Source organism: Emydura macquarii, unplaced genomic scaffold, assembly GCF_026122565.2.
Source record: "Emydura macquarii macquarii isolate MOO-44397 ecotype Brisbane River unplaced genomic scaffold, CSIRO-AGI_Emac_v2 contig_719, whole genome shotgun sequence".
NCBI lineage: Eukaryota > Metazoa > Chordata > Testudines > Chelidae > Emydura > Emydura macquarii.
The window spans coordinates 4,912,761-4,929,317 of record NW_027130856.1 but is presented as its reverse complement, the minus strand read 5'-3'; the positions used below and the strand labels follow the sequence as shown (position 1 = coordinate 4,929,317).

Here is a 16,557-nt window from a genome sequence, read left to right as displayed (position 1 = left end):
TAGCTTTCCCCAGTCTGATGTTGACATAGACCATGTCAATAGCCATCTCTAATTTTTGGAAATGATGCATGTAAGTTGTCCCACTGAGAGAGCAGCATTTAGGAGAGTTTATTCTGTGTTCTTTATAGTTCACAGGAAGAATGTGTAAGTGAGCAGTTCTGGACTTGAGGGCACAACTTGCTCATGAGAATCAGAATGGAAACTCTGGTTTCTATCACTTTGTCTAACCAGAGTTATCGGTACCTTCATGAAGTTGTTGCGTACTGTTGTATTCTGTATAAATATCCTGCCTTGGGCCCATGAGGACTCTGCAAGTTTGATTCTTAGACGTTGGCCACACAGCTCCCTGAAGGAAAAGAAGTTAAAGGGTCCACCTAGGGATATTCGCAATGGATATGACATCTGCTCTAGTTTGGGAGCCAAGAGGAACCTAGAGTCAAAATTTGTCTTGTCTCCTGTTGCCCCATGAGTTTGGAACTATAAGACTGAAAGACCTACAGTTTTGCTTGGACTAAGCACATCTCTTCATCCATGTCAAAGGGCTAGTCTACACTTAAAACTTACAGCGGCATAGCTGTATCACACAGCTGTGCCACTGTAAGCACTTGTGTAGCCATGTTATGTTGGCGGGAGAGCATTTCCCGCCGACAGCACTGTCCACACCACTTTTACTGACATAAGCGCTTATGTTGCTGGAGGGGTGGGGCGTGTTTTTCACACCCCTGTGTGACAAAAGTTTTGCCAAAATAAGTGCTAGTGTAGGCAAGGCCAGAGTCTATAGAATAAAATAACCAGAAGAACCCAGGAGGCTCTTTTCTCTAGCAAGACCACAATCCTACTCTGTTGGATTCAGTTGCTTGCTTTTATTCACGAAGGTTCACATGCGACTCTGCAAGAGTGGCTAAGCAGGCAGCAGCTTCACTGGTGAGTAAGAGTCTCAATGAGAGTTTTTCACATTAATGTCCCAGTGGGGAGTTGCCAAGTTTTGGACCCAGGAAGTTGTGGTAGTATTCTATAATGGAGAATTTGAGAGATGACCCCTACCATGCTGCCTCTTCCTTCTGTGTTGGGTTCCCCCCTCCCCCCCCCACATCCAAATCCAGCCTGTCTAGTGACAAGAAAAAAATTGAGATTACCTTGTCTCCACTATTCTGTTTTGTGGGAAGTCTTTCATTGCACTACAGTATTGTTGGATATGGGCAACATTTGCATGTTGTTCCACTGAAAGATCAGGCAGTCTACTGAAAGCTAAGGTGTCATCTCTTTTCTTCAGGAAGGAATTTCTATGGGCATGAGTTTAACTTGATACTGTAGGGAATGTTCTCAAGTTCCCAGAAAAGACCTACTGTATCAATTCATCCCATGTATCAAGATTTCTCAAACTGGCCAATTCTCACTCTCAAGGTCATCAACATGGAAATTCAGCTTGGTTCCGTTGTCTCCGTGTAATCCCTATGAATCTTTGTCTGGCACGATGCAACCACACCGCTAAATGATTGATAAAATTGTTTTACCTGGGTTTCCACCCAACATTTCCTTCCCTCTTTGCATGCTGAAGGGAATTCTTCATGTAAAAAAGTTTTATAGTGATATAATACTCCACACACAGATTACAACTCTTGGCTTTCTAAGATGCCCAAACCTCTTTCTGACTTGAGTTTATTTTTGTGCTTCAGTATTTTCATTCTCATTCTCACTTACATTTAAAACTAAGAATTAGGTTCGGAAATTTTTTTTGCTGAAACTTCTTTGTAAATTCTTTTATTGGTGTAGAATGAGCAAATGGCTTACCCACTGTCCACCTCCCTTTAAACTCTTAGCAGGCAGACCGGCAGGCAAACATGCCATCCTAAAATAGTGTAGTACATTAGAGGAAGATGGGTCAGATGTGCTATCTTGCAGTTCAGATAATCTTTTGTATGTGAAGGTTTATTTCTAAGATACTGTACTTCTATCATGGATGATTACATAAATTTACCAGAATGGATTTGTATGAGTGAGTTTTTTGGGTATTTTTCTTTTGCATTTCTACTTCTAAAGGTGTACTAAGCAATACCTACCTAAAAATTGACCTAGTGTGTCTAATGTCATCTTTCAGGGAAATATCCTAATTCTAAAATGTTTCCCGGACTTAAGTGATAAATTGTTTGGGGAAAAAAAATACACTTTTTCTAGTAAACTTTCCAAACTACATGCTTTGTGCTTACTTTACAGTAACACTTAATAAGCAAGCCCTAAACTCAAAAATGGTTCCATTCTTCCATGTCCATTTCTCTGCATACTCCAAAAACAGAGCGTAAAATTTTTCATTTCATAATCAATTGCATGTAGAATGGGGATGATTGTTGGCAAATAAAAAGAGAATCTGTTCTGGATGAGAGTGAAAAATAATTATTTGATTTTTTTAGATTACACAATGTGAGTGTGGTGGGGGTTTTGTCGGGTTTGATTGCTTTTTTGGTTAGTGTCTCTGTCTGAATGAGAACCTCCTAGTGATTTCTAGTATTTTATCTTTAAAAGAGCGATCTCCTTTTTTTAAAAAAAAAAAAAAAAGAGAAATTCATAGGAGGTTCTCATTCAGACAAGGACACTAACACCCCCCCCCCCCAAAAAAAAAAAAAAAAAAAAGTCTCCGCTTCAGACACCAGTGAAGTTATATTTCTTACAGAGCAAGGTAGACGCTTCTCAAAAATCCATCTGTTTTATTGTTTTGTTTCTTTACAAAAGACTTCTCTTACTAACACAGTTGTTAAATGCTATGGTTCCAAAACACAATATAAATTGTTTTCCATTTTAGTATGTTTGGTAGTAATTGAGTGAGTTCATACATCTCTTAAAAATGTAATGAAGTGGTAACTTAAGACAATTTGCTCTTAATTAAGCTAATATGCAAGACTTTAAAAAGTGCTCCTAAAGTTAAACTTCTAAATTCATCTTTAGACACTTAAATAAGGGACCGAATTTTCAAAAGTGCTGAGCACTGAATTGTTGCGTACCTCACACTTTGAAAAGCAGGCCATTTGTTTAGGTGCCTAAATATGTACTTAGGCTCCAAACATTGGCCCAGGTGTTTTAAAAATGGGTGCCTTATGTCTTATTGTTCCAAGAAATGGTATCCAAAGAAGTGTTTGCATACGCCTATATAACAATTTAACTTCTTTCCAAAATGTATAACATTACCTGAAGCCTGTTTAAAAAACCTTTTAAACCTTGACTTCAAACCCAGGGACATTTATGCTTTATGTGTGGCCTATCCAGAACCTCTTGGAGAGAGACTTTATACCGAGACTAAATTTTTTTTGGAAAATCATGTACGCCATTTGCACCAGGTAACTATTACATGCCTAAAAGTAAGTATGTTTTGTCACTGTACGTAAGAGAAATTCTGCAAGTCCGATGTGCATAGATTTAGCTGCCGAGGTTCGGAGTACATATTCTAGCTGCTTTTACTGTTTCTTAAAGAGTATAAAATATGGTCTCATAACACAAAATATATCTTTTAGTTTTTAAAAAGCAGGTATAGTTCATTACATTTTTGTTGGCTGAGGAGGATTGTAAATACATTTAATGTGATGGGATAATTTCAACTAAAATTAAGTTTTCCAAAGCGTCTTCTATTTTTAAAAATATTTTAATGGAGAAAAAGTTGAAAATGGGGGAGAGGGGAAGGATAGAAGCAGAGAATCACAAATATACAGGCAAAACTACAGTTATAATTAGATTACCAAAACATACATTGTCCAGTTGAGAATTTGCATTATAAACATGTATAAATGAGGATATTTCAGCAATTTCATTTGTCATTGATTAACTCAATGGGTATAGGAAACTATATTTCTTCCAGCTTACTGTATAAATTCAGTTTTCCTGCTCCATGAATTGATCTCAGTTTTAGGCAGTGATTCATGTATATGTCAAATGTTTGAGTAGTCGTAAAACACGGGGGGGTGGGGCTAATGAAGAAAAGATTTAAAAAAAAACAAAACCCAACAAAGCAAGCAAAGCATGAGGACAGAAAAATAAAAACAGGAGGCGGGGAAGAGAGTAACATCTCTTCCCATCCACTAGCGATTAATCAAAGGGTTTAGCAAGGTTAGACCCACTCTTTTAGAATTTTCTGAGGTCCCTCTTTTCTAAAAACAATCACTTTTTAGCTGCTATGTCATCCAAGTTGCTGTGCCCAAGCTTCTATCCCTGGAGACTATCTCCTGTCCTTCTAAGTAGTATAAATTGTGCACAGCACAAATTAAGGAACTAATGTGTGATCTTTGTTTCCCTAATACACTGGTACTTAATATTTCTAATTAGAATGTTTTCTAGTCACATTGAAGATCATTGAACAGTTCTTTGGGCTACTAATTTAACATCTACACTACACTCTCAGTGTACTGTACCTGAATTAATTGTTGAGGTAGTTTTTCCATACTTAGTTGTTTACAAATATAAACACAAATACTCAGAGTCCAAAAGATTTTTTTCCCCCCAAATAGCTCAACTCTGCCCTTCCTTTTCATCTTTATACTATGGAATGATAACAGGAAGTCTTTGTCATAGTAATGCTATAAAGAGAAGATTGTACTTCTGATGCTCCTACCTCTAATAATTTTACGGTTTCATCCTGTATTGAATACACTATTCAGTAGATACCTATCTATTTTTGCTGTCTCCTTGAAATGGGAATTTATAAAAACTCTCTTTCTTGAGGATGTTACATGATTCTGTTTAGAAGTATTTTAAACTTTAGAAGTTTCCTGGCAAGCTTATGTGATAGTCATTTGCTTGAAGAAACTAGGCAAAGAATGGGGAAGTAAAGAGCTTCCTAACTACTTGATAAGTAATTTTAATTTCCAAGAAAATAAAGAAAAACTTGTAATTAACTTTTGGTATTTCTATGCCATTAATGTAACTATACTGTAACTATCTGTTAACTATGTGTGTGTGTGTGTGTGTGTGTATATATATATATCTATATAGGTGTATCTACACATATATTAAATATGGTATGTATAGGGTTTCTGCTTTTAACTGATAAAACTATCCTGAACCCATCTCTTATAATTAATCTTTTTTAAAATAAGCACTGAAAACAACTGATTTTCTTTCTTTAGGAATTTCTTCTCCCCTCCCCCCCAACTTTTTTCCTGGATTATGTCACTACATTTGTTGTTAGGGTATTGAGTAGTACCTGAAGAGCTGTAAGGAGCTGAATAAATGCAGTTTTGCAATTTATTGCTTTTCCTATATTGATTAAGAAAGCATCTGTTAAACTACAATAAATTAAAATAGGGAGGGGGAAGATATTGAAACTAAACATTTGGAAAATTACTTTTTTATTGATTGAAATGCAGTTTAAAATGAGCTATGATTAGAATAGGACGCCCCCCCCTCAAATTTCAAACTAAAATGTAAGACATCCTAGGTGTGATATGTAATGGTGATTACACCATGAAAACTATCACTGTGTTAATTCAGGCCTTAGTTCTGCAGTCAGATCTGTTAGCTTGGAGCTCCATTGAAATTGGTGGGGCTCCCCAAGGGCACAGAGGTTCAGCCAGCAGATCTTGACCTAATTTTCAGGCTCTTACTCACTGGTTGCTTGTTGGCAAGCTGTTGAACTTACAGTGATTTGTACAAGATTGTTACTTATTCTCTACATGGATTAAATTCTACTCAAAAGAACTGAGCCCTTATTCAGCAAAACACTTAAGCATATGCTTAAGGCCATCCAAGGTCAGTAGCGTTGTTATGCATGTGTATATACGGGCTTTGCTGAATCGGGACCTTACTGCTGAGATTCTTGGTAAAAGTAAGGTCTTTCCTAAACTAGCAAGTTATGCTGCTTTAACTATACTGGCATAGGTAAAGTAGTGTGGACACAGTTATGCTGGTATAAAGCTTTATTTTACAGGTATAGCTATTCTTCTACTGGAAGAGGAATAAGTACACTGTTATGTCACTTTTTATATCCATATACTGTCCACACTAGGGCTTTACCAAAAGTAAAAAAATACTACACACACACACACCCCTAACCAAAATAAACTGCTAAAATGCTCACAAGTGTAAATTAGACCTATAAATAGTGTTAGTTTGAAAGGTGTATAGTCACAACTTTGTCATTCATTTTTATAAATGTCTGAAAGCAGAACTAGTCAGTTGATGTAGTTCTGCTGTCTTCAAGAAATTGCAATACAAGGTCAAAGGATGGCTGTGGTACAGCAGAGGTAAATTTATAAAATTAACTTAAATAAGATTTTTGGGGGCGGGGGGAGGTTCATTTGGCCTTTAGTGTTTCCAACATATCAGTGAGATTAAATGTCTGAATGCCATTTTAAGTGAGGCTTCCTTGCGAAAGAAGGAATTAAACATACGAAAGTAAGAAGTATAGAATAAGACACTAATGCACTACTGACTTTTCAGCCTTACCTCATATTCTGAATGTTTGTTTTCAGAAGTGTTTGTGCTTTTCATATACCAAATTAAAATAGATGAATAAAGAATCTGTATTTCTAATAAAAATGAGAGTTCTGTGGCACTTTAAAGACTAACAAATTTAATTTTAGCAGGCATAAGCTTTCGTGAGGCTCCGCTCACTTTGTCAAATGCAGAGGTAGAAATGAGAAACATAGGATCATCATATACATATACAAGTGCATAGAGAACAATGGGGGAGGTGGATGAAAGTCAGGTACTTGAGGTCTAATGACAGTCATTGAGTAGGAGGTGAGAATGGGTGAGCAAAGCACTGTATTTCTAATGCTTTCCAATAATTACTTTTCCCTAAACAAATAGAAAAATGATCACATTCTATTTTAGACAGCAATTATCTCCCCCCAAAAAATCTTCCAATATAACCAGCTTTTGATAAACCAGTTAATTTCTTAGTTTGGTTCCTGTAAAGAACGGAGGGCAAACACTTCGTCCCAGAAGTGGAAAATATATTCCAAGAATCAGTGTCTTCAATAGTAAATAATACCATTATAAACTCCCTGAGATGCAGGGACTGTATCTCAATTTCTTCTTGTGGCTTGAAATACACTACTGGAACTCTGCTGAGTCAATTGATTACTGTAGTCTGTCAAAATTGTAATATACTGTACCTGCATATAGGCATATTTTGCCATTACATTTGAAAGTAAACATTGATAATATGGCATTTTTTTTCGTTCCTAGAATGTTCTGGAATCTGAAGAACAAGTACTGGTTATGTATCATAGATACTGGGAAGAATATAGTAAAGGGGCAGACTACATGGACTGTTTATACAGGTAAATTTTGCCAACAGGTTTTTAAATAAGGTAACTGGAGATGACTGGAGTAACAAAATTTGAGAATAATTTTGTACAGAGTTGGCTAAAGGATGCTGAAGAAGATGGGATTGCTCATATAATACGGTAGCTTTAGCCACTGGTTAGAATATGGCACAGAACATTAATAACAATAGTGTTATCTGATAATAAATAGTCTATATATGAAATAGGATTGTGGTCTCAATTAGTGTTCAGTGCAGTGATTCCCAAACTGTGGTCCAGTGATGATCTCTGGAGCACATGCTAGTGATTCACAGAAAATTGGCTGCCCAAGTTGTACTAACTCCCGTCTCTGTTTATATGTGCCACGCTGCATTAAAAGATAACAGGAGGAGCTCTCTATATCTCGAATGTTTATCTCTATCACCAACAGAAGTTAGTCCAATAAAAGATATTACCTCACCCACCTTATCTCTTTGTAATTCACTCATGTTTTTGTATATGAGAATTGTTCGAGTGATTGTCCACATAATTTCCATATTAGTGCAAATATGCCCTTTCATGCAAGACCAGATTCTTTTTGAATAGCACTGTCCTTTGGGGTGGCACCTGCACCTTGAGTGCTCTCTTGCTTCATGTAGTCAAGGGCATACAGGACAGGGGGCCTCTGCCATCACACAGTTCCTTCTTACTGCTTGTGACTGCAGGATGGAACATTGGCTTCGTCTACATCCCTTGCGTCTAGTGATTAGGCTATTACTTTAGTATTTCTTAGGTATGTTAGAGTAGTTAGTAGGTTAGTTAGGTTTCATTTTTGCCGACTGGCATTTAAAAAAAATCGTTTCTCGATAGCTGTTTTCTTTCCATACATGCAAAGCAGCATAAGTGAATGAGATCCCTTAAGAGAAGTGAGTGAAAAGGACAAAGGAAATGCCAAGATAATACAACTATTGCTAACACCATTCTTATTCTACCGTGTGTAAAACTGTACAGTTGATATTATTGATTTTTTTTTAAGTGTATAAGCTTCATAAGTTTGTTTAGGTGTGGTCTCTATCTTAATATCTCACTTACTAATATCTCTTTAAAATCCTGCTTTTCTCAAGGTTTTTATTCTAAATTGCTTGATATTGTATATCAAGAACTCAATATGAAAACAAACGTTTTATCTTTGGTCTCTGGTCTAAAGATGGAACCTGTATAGAAGAACTTTTTGAATGAAGATTCTAGGCTTGCAATACAGCATTCAGTTTTCATATACATAGAAGTTATAGCTTCTAAAATTAATAAATGTACTTAATTTGCATTTCCTATTCTTTCTACTCAAAGGGTTTATTTGAATTGATGGATTTGGTGCCAATTGATTCAGCTAAGGGAGTGACTCCTTTCCAGACATGCCTAGAAAGAAGTGTTAGCTTATCCAGTAAGAGGAAGAAAAGGATGGAGCTTTCTCTGCTCTGAACTTGTTCATTTATCAGTCTTTGCTTTGTTGCGTTTTGTATTGTGGTAGTGCCTAGAGACCCCACTTGGGGATCAGACCCATTGTGGAAGGCACTGTTCAACGTAGCAAAAAGATGATTACACCGGATGGGTATGACAAATAGTTGACCTAAGTATGCGGTAACAGTTGATGATTATGATCAGGGTAATGAGCAGCAGTTGCATCACTCCAGCTGCCAAATTGTCAAATGTTTAGTAGGCATCATGGCAGAGGTAAGTTAAGGAGAAATTTGAAGGATAGTGTGGTGGCTTTAAGGGTAGCATGTGGGAAAAAGTGAAGAGTTGCTTCAAAAGTTTGCAAGATTGGTTGCATTGTCCGAGAGGAGACAGTGGTATGGGAAATGATAGGTATGGTGAAAACAGGCTATAAAGTGCCTTTAAAATGAAGATACAAGTAGCTTTTCTTTGTAGTGGAGAAAGGGGAGCCACTGGATGGATGCCAAGAGAGAGGGGTGACTTGTCTCCACATTTGCTCAGAATATCTGGAGTCCAAGAGAGCCTTGGATAAAAGAACATTGAATATTCCCATCTCCAAATTTGCAGTTAGAATTTTTATAATTTGGGATTGCCTTAATGAAATTTCTTGCTTGAAAGGTCTTTCTTTGAACAAGCTTGTCTTGTTTCAAAAACATAAACCAAGAATTTTCAGATTTTTTTCATAGCATGGGCCAGATCTTGAGAGGTTGGGGTTTTTTTGTGCACCGCCTCCCATACCATTTCTAATATTTTGACATCCCTATGGCAACTATGCCAATTGCTTGCATAAAATAATATAGATATTGTTTTTAGTTGCTACTTATGCAGTAAATGTGGTCAACTTTTTTTTAAATATCATGTTATCTACTTATATAAATCCTTTCTCCATCTGTTTTCTTCCTCTTTCTCCCTGCTTTCCTGAAGTTGCTTCTGTGGTGCTTTGTGCCGTTTTCTTCCTTTCCACATACTAAGCTTGTTCCCTTTTCCCTTGGAAATTTCCCAGTGGTATTTGGCAGCTCAGTCTTACTACTAACTGTGGCACCATGCTATTAGCCAGCTGTCTGTAGACCACCAGTAAGGCTAAACTTCAGGAGCCTCTGGTCTAGGCACTTCAATGTGGTAGCTACATGCTTGAAAGCCGTTGTTTCCCACCAGGGCTGTAGTGGCTCTGTTCGTTACATCCAAGTTTACTACTGTAGAAAAACATCCTAGCACAGGAAGCTGGTAAGGATGTAAAAATTAGTTTAATATAGAATCAGTTTAAATGTTCTAAAAATAGAATGTTTAAACGATTAAACGCAAGGGGATGGAGCCGCAGCTGGGCTTGGCTCCTCACCGCCAAGCAAGAGCTGCTTAGTTGTGGCTCCCCCGCAGCACGTGCAGAGCCATAGCTGGCCAGCTCTCGCTCACAGGGAGCTGAGCCAAGCCAAGCTGCATCCCATCCCCCCCGTTCTGCACGTGCATGAGGAGCTGAGCTGGACTCCCCGTGAACAAGAGCAGCTGGGCTGCTCTCGCTCGTTGGGTTTCGAGCCCAGCTGCCCTTTCCACCTCTGCTCTGGGCTCTGTGCCTCCCCACAAGCGAAAGCTGCCCAGCCACTGTCACTTGCAGGGAGCAGAGCCCAGCTGCCGGGATCTGCACCGAGCTGTTCTTGGGGAGCCAAGCCCAGCTGCCACCCCACCAGTTTAAATGGTAGTCAGCTGTTTAAAACGTTTAAACAGCTGATTACTGTTTAAATGTTCAGGCTTTTACATCCCAAGAAGCTGTTCCAGTGCTGTTCTGTATCCTGCCCTCTATAAAATACTGCCTATTCACTACACCAGTGGTGCTCAAACTTTTTTCAGTTGTGCTTTCCGTTACCAGTAATGGAATCTGTCTCCTCCCCCTTCCCAATTACGCAGAGCCAAAGCTTTCTCAGCGGTGGAGCTGGGGATGGAACTGGGAATGGGGGAGGAGCTGGAACAAGAGACAGAGTTGGGCTGGTGGTTCAGAGGGAATCAGGGCAGGGCTGGGCTGCGGGTAGAGTGGAGCAGAGCTTCAGCTGGGGTCAGAGCTTGTTTGGTGACAAAGAGGGAATGAGGGCAGAACCCAGGGTGGAGTAGAGTGGAGCTGTGGCTGGGGTCGGAGCTGGTCTGTGGGCAGAGTGTGGCTGCAAGTGTGGCATGCTCTCCCCACCTTGTGTGGGGGCTGGCCCGAATGTTCCTAGTGGGGCGTGCCCCACAGTTTGGGGACCACTGCACTACTCAGTGTAGCAGCCTGTGCATATGAACTTTGACTCAGCATCTCTAGACCTTTAATGCTACCTATATTGCTTTGAAGCTCAGGATTTGCCAAGACGAATTCACCCCTATTATGATTTAGAATATATAGCTGTCAGCCACTAAAATTTTACATCTGCTAGGTACTAGCAGTTTCAGAACCTGTAGTGGGCATGATCAGTAGTGGGTAAACAGCCTCTCAGGGGCATTAGTTGCACTGCATTATTAAATAATGTATTCCTATTAGGGCATTTTCAAAGCCAGAGGTATTGTTATGCAATACATGTGCAGTAAGGGCCTGTGTCTGCAGAGAGTTACAAGTATGCATATACTCCTGTACAGAGTTCAGATAGGAGTATCTATTTGCACAGTCCTAATTTTTTGCAGAATTACAATGTGGTGTGTATTCATGTGTTGGTAGCCGCACAACTACTTGTCTGTTACTCATCATTGACACTAATCGTGATTCAAGAATTCATATGAATAAAAATCCATTTACAGTTGGATTTCACTGGCACTGTTTGTGTAATAAATGTTTCTGGGAGTTTTCCATTTTTCAGTAAGTGTTAAACTAAGAAGACATTAGAACCATTCCAGTCCCTTGGGTAAATGACTAATCACACACATGCCAGAAAGACGCTTGTAATGATTGTGTACTTCTCACATTTTGGATCATGAGTTTTTATAAGAGACATTCTTTGTATAACTGTGGTACATACCTATAGGGTTAAAAATGTACAGCATTTTCTGAATTACAGTATCTGAGTAATCTACCTGCCAACAATGAGAGCAAACTTTTTAATCAGTTGAAACTATCCTTTATCCTTTAAAATTCAAATCCAGCAGTGATGGTCCTAATTTTTATTTCTGCTTTGCAGACAATATTTTGAGGCTGAAAATTTTTTTTCAGCTAGAAAGGAATTTTTATATCCATGTCCTACATGTTTCAGTGTTGGAAAAGTTGGTGCAACTTTAATTGTAGTATTGGAGATGCTGCTGCTCCTAGAGTATGAGATGTAAAAACGATTCAGAGAGCCAGATGACAATTCTTGTTATGCTTCACTGACTAATTTAAAAAAAATTCCCATCAGCTGCAAGAAAACTAGCAGAGTCAGGGGACATAACTGGCATAACAAACATTGGGTGAATATGGCAGGTATGGGGCATGAATCACATTGTTTTAAGTTAGTACATTCTTGTCTACAGTCACTTGATTAAAGGCACTTTGAAGGCTTGAATAGTGTAAAATAAATACTAAAGATAAGTTTTATGGTTTTAGATCGTGGTAAGAAAATAAATATTCTTTATATAAGGCTTCATGAAAATAAAGTCAGCTGAACATTATCATCCTTTTGGATTTTTTTGAGTCTTTGAGTGAGATACACTCATGTTTTCACTACCAGACTGTATTTAAGCTAGGTTGTGAATCTTTACTTGTTTTTAAGGTTCTAGAGGTACCCGTATTAAAATAATACTAAAGTAATCTCTCAACTCCATTTGTTGGTCCTCTTCAAATTAACACACAACACTCTTTAAATGTCACTAAGATTTGAGATGTTAAATGTATTGAACAAAACATTTCTCCAAAATGTCTTTGGGGGGGGGACTGATCATATGATAAGGAGTTATGATGCACAGCCACCTTTACAGTTGCCATCTTTCCCATAGCTCTTTCTTCGTTGTGGTAGTCCTAAGGGACAAGCTGGCCCTATGTGCTCTGCACTATACAAACATTATAAATGACATTCCCTTCCCCCAAGTTAGAGACAAGTTTCAAGTCCTACGTATCCATGTACCTATTTTGAACTACAGTTTCCCCTCTCGTGGAGTAATGGATTATTACAGAAGGGAATGTTTACCTGCTCAAGCACACTACCTGTTCTTTTCCTCTCTATTGCGCTGTTCAGACCTTAACTGCCCAATGGACATCATGAACCACTTTTTCCTTACCCTGCACTTTGAGGAGCGTAAAATTCACTTTTTGTCAATGAAGATAATATTGCATTTCTTTGAAGTGAAGAAAAATAAAATTTCTATTTTCAAGAAATGGAGAAAATATTACTGAACTATTTTACACAAATTTAAAAATAAAAGGTTATCCAACATCTCAGACACTCAAGAACAATAAAATGGAAAGTATATCTTACTCAGCCATAATCTAGAAGGATCAAACTGACCACTATGCTTGTCAGGCGGGTGAGACACACTAATGCTCTTGTTCAGAATTCACTAACTCTGCATGAGAGAATGCAGTGGAATACAACTTCCCTTCCCTCCTGCACATTTACTCTACTTTTACTGTGCATATGCATTAAACAGTTGTGTAAGTTAACTCAGAAAATATTTAAAGTTGAATAAAAGCATACTGAATCTTAGTTCATGGTTCTGGATCCTTTTATAGCATGTCCAGTGTATAATATATAGCCACAGACTCACTTTATGGTTTCCAAAACAATGCATTGAAATGTGAACACATTCTATAACTATTCGTTTCTAGTTAATTGTTTTGCTTTTTCTGGCCAATGTGCACCAAAATACCAAATCTGGGCTTGTCCATATACTAGTCATTTTTTTTTATCCATTGGACATGAATGTAGTGTGGAGTAACTCAGTTGATGGCAGTGCATTTACAGTGCAAAAGTGACATATTTTTCCCCACTACTTGTGTGGGCTTGTGCTGTATACCTACTTTTGCCAACAACTATGTAGGTTGCTGTAACATTCTGATATTCAGCTGTGTGAAACATGGTTCCATGGCTGCATATGTGTCCTTGGTCTATTAAGATACATGTGTCCATACTGGAGATGAGATTTCTTGAAGTGGAACATTGGAAGGTGGATTTTGCAAAACATCAGATGCCTTATGGAGTTCTATGTGAAATTACAGCTGTTGTGAATGCAAACCTGGTGGTTGCATGGGCAGGTACATAACTGGATGTCTAATTAGTTATTCATGCATCTAGATTATGGATAGTATGGGGTGATTTTAAAATGTTGATCACTAGGTAACTCTATCCCATAATTTATTAAAAATTAATAGAGAAAAAAGAAATGGTAGGCCAAATCTTCATTGCCCATCACTGGCAATTCAGGTGTGTGACTCCCACTATTTTAGTCACGTCTTTCCATGTTTTAAGAGACACCACAATTAAAGACCAGAAAAATAATCACAATCATTAACTGACTATTTAAGAAAGGGATGCGGGGAACCAAGAAACAGTAGTATACTTTGGTTACTATCTCTTCTGTATGTCTCTGGGTACATCTATATTGCAGCTGGGAGTGTGCTTCCCAGCTCTGGTAGACAAACACATGCTAACTCTACTCTAGCTAGTGTGCTAAAAATAGCAGTGTAGCAAGTATATCATGGGTAACAGCTCAGGCTAGCTGCCTGTGTACAAACCCACACAGGCCCCCTGACTATGCACTGTCAGCGACTAGCCGGAGCCTCTACCTGTGTTCCCCTGGCTACTCTATTTTTAGCATACAAGTTTGGGTAGAGCTGGCGCATGTCTGTCTACCCAAGCTAGGAAGCATTCTCCCAGCTCCAGTGTATAGATGTGCCCTCTGTGGAGAGTTTTAACAGAAATTACACCTTTGAAAGTGAGTCTGCTCTAGTGGGACAGCTATCTTTAGGTGTACTAAAACCAAAGTACGTTACTCCCAAAATCATTAATTTCCTGTTTAAGTATCATAGGTAAATGAAAATCTCTTGTCCATGTATAAACAAACTGTTAAAGATTTGATTAATCCTGGGTGGTTTTATCATGGATAAACTAAATAGTTTATAAAGGGTCAGAGATAAGTGATCTTAATCAAGTCTTATGAAACAAAAGAAAGTTATACTTTCTCAGTTACTTAAAAGAAGTCATTCAGATAGTGGTCTTGAAACAAGTGAACTAATATTAAAGAATCTTAAATTCAGTTAAATCCTGCTATTTCTGTCTGTCTAGACTGTATAGTCCTACAAAAGAGACAAACTCTTTGGTAAACAATCTGATGTTTGGTATAAAAGGATTATCTTAAATTACAATAGTATTTCAGTATCCCATTACAATTTTTCTTGTAATTTTAATCTGATACCTTGGCAGTGCTCTTGCAAATTCCATCTCACCAATGATGCTGAAGTCTCAGTGATGGGCTGGGAAGTTGCTGCATCTTGTTATGTCGTGGCTTAGCTGTTGTTTGCTTGGGGAAATGAGATGAGCAGGATGAATGAAATGAGTACTGCTTTGTTGGCAAAAATTAAGAGACTTATCCTCTTCTCTTTCCATAGTTTCACTGAAGGTGAAAGGCCCACCCTTTCCAGGGACTTGCCTAGATTGAAATATCAGCTGATGTCAGCTTTTCATTGGGGCCACATCTTGAGGGGATGGTCTTGATAACATCATCAGCTCAGAGTGCACATGTAATCTACTAATGCCTGTGCAGCAGGATTGTAACTGCTTTTGTCCCTGTGACATAAAATTCTCAGAGTATCTGTCAAGATAGTTTTAACTTTCTTTTATTCATTTCCTTTTCTGAGATTCCTTTAGATCCATCAAGTTTTAATAGGAGTTGAAATTCTGTTTCAAATGAGTTCAAACATTCCTGTTTCCTGTCTCTATCTTCTCTAAAATAGTCTTTTAAAACTTGAAATTCTTAGATATTTAATTTTAAATGGTCATCAAAGAAGGTGTGTTTTTGTTTTTGTTTTTGTTTTTGTTTCTTTTTACCAATCCTCAGGAAGGTTCTTGTCTTCGTGAGTTTGGTAAGGAAGTGCTTAAGCATGGCCAGCTATCTAATTACTTAATTCCACAATTAATATCAATATTTTTATAGACAAATAGTTTTTCATTAGTAACCAATTATAGCATTAAATGCTGTTGCTATGTGTGTACATAAAACATCTTAGTATTCCTATAACAATAGTACCAACAATTATATGACAGTGTTTATATATAAATATTGCAATTATACATCCTAAAAGAAGCTTTTGTTAAACATTTGAGGGATAACAAAAAATTTTACTTTTAAGTGAAAACAAGTTACAAGGAACCATTACTTTCTGCGGAACATTTCCCAGCCATAGACAATGTTTTCCTTAACATTTTCAGAATGAAGACTTCCTTTGTAAAGAAGAGGTGTAAGAAAAACCCACTTTAATTTTATAGTTTATCTCTGATACATCCTAAGCATCACCTTTCTTCGAATTTTTCTGAATAAAAACCCATCCTCACCTTGTTTTATGAGAACTGATATAAAGATTAGGGGGATGTGTCCTGTGTGAGAAGACAATCTTGTGATGGTTTGCCCTTTTGACCAAATGGTTACTAGATTTACAACCAGTTACTGTTTGTAATACATTGACAATTGAAAATTCCCATCAAATATTCTATATGAAGCATGAATCACAGTAACCTATATCTTTCAAACATAGTATAAAGGAATATGGTATAGAATGCTAATGCAAAATAGAAGCTCAAAGGCAACGTTCTGGAGTCATAAGTACATTTGTAGGTTTTATGAGTAAGGAGGTGTCGTTTATTGCCAGAAGGGACCATTAGATCATCTCATCTGACCTATCCATCACAGG

General features: G+C 37.7%; 1 protein-coding gene across 6 annotated transcripts in view; it reads left to right on the top strand.

The window, feature by feature from the left end:
* Positions 1-16,557, top strand: part of CUL2 (cullin 2) — a 93,546-nt gene that overhangs the window by 11,928 nt on the left and 65,061 nt on the right. For all 6 annotated transcript variants that reach the window (XM_067542634.1, XM_067542637.1, XM_067542636.1 and 3 more), the window contains 2 exons: positions 3,227-3,329; positions 7,174-7,268. In XM_067542634.1, the coding sequence (XP_067398735.1) occupies positions 3,227-3,329; positions 7,174-7,268 (198 nt within the window). The remainder of the gene's footprint in view (positions 1-3,226; positions 3,330-7,173; positions 7,269-16,557) is intronic.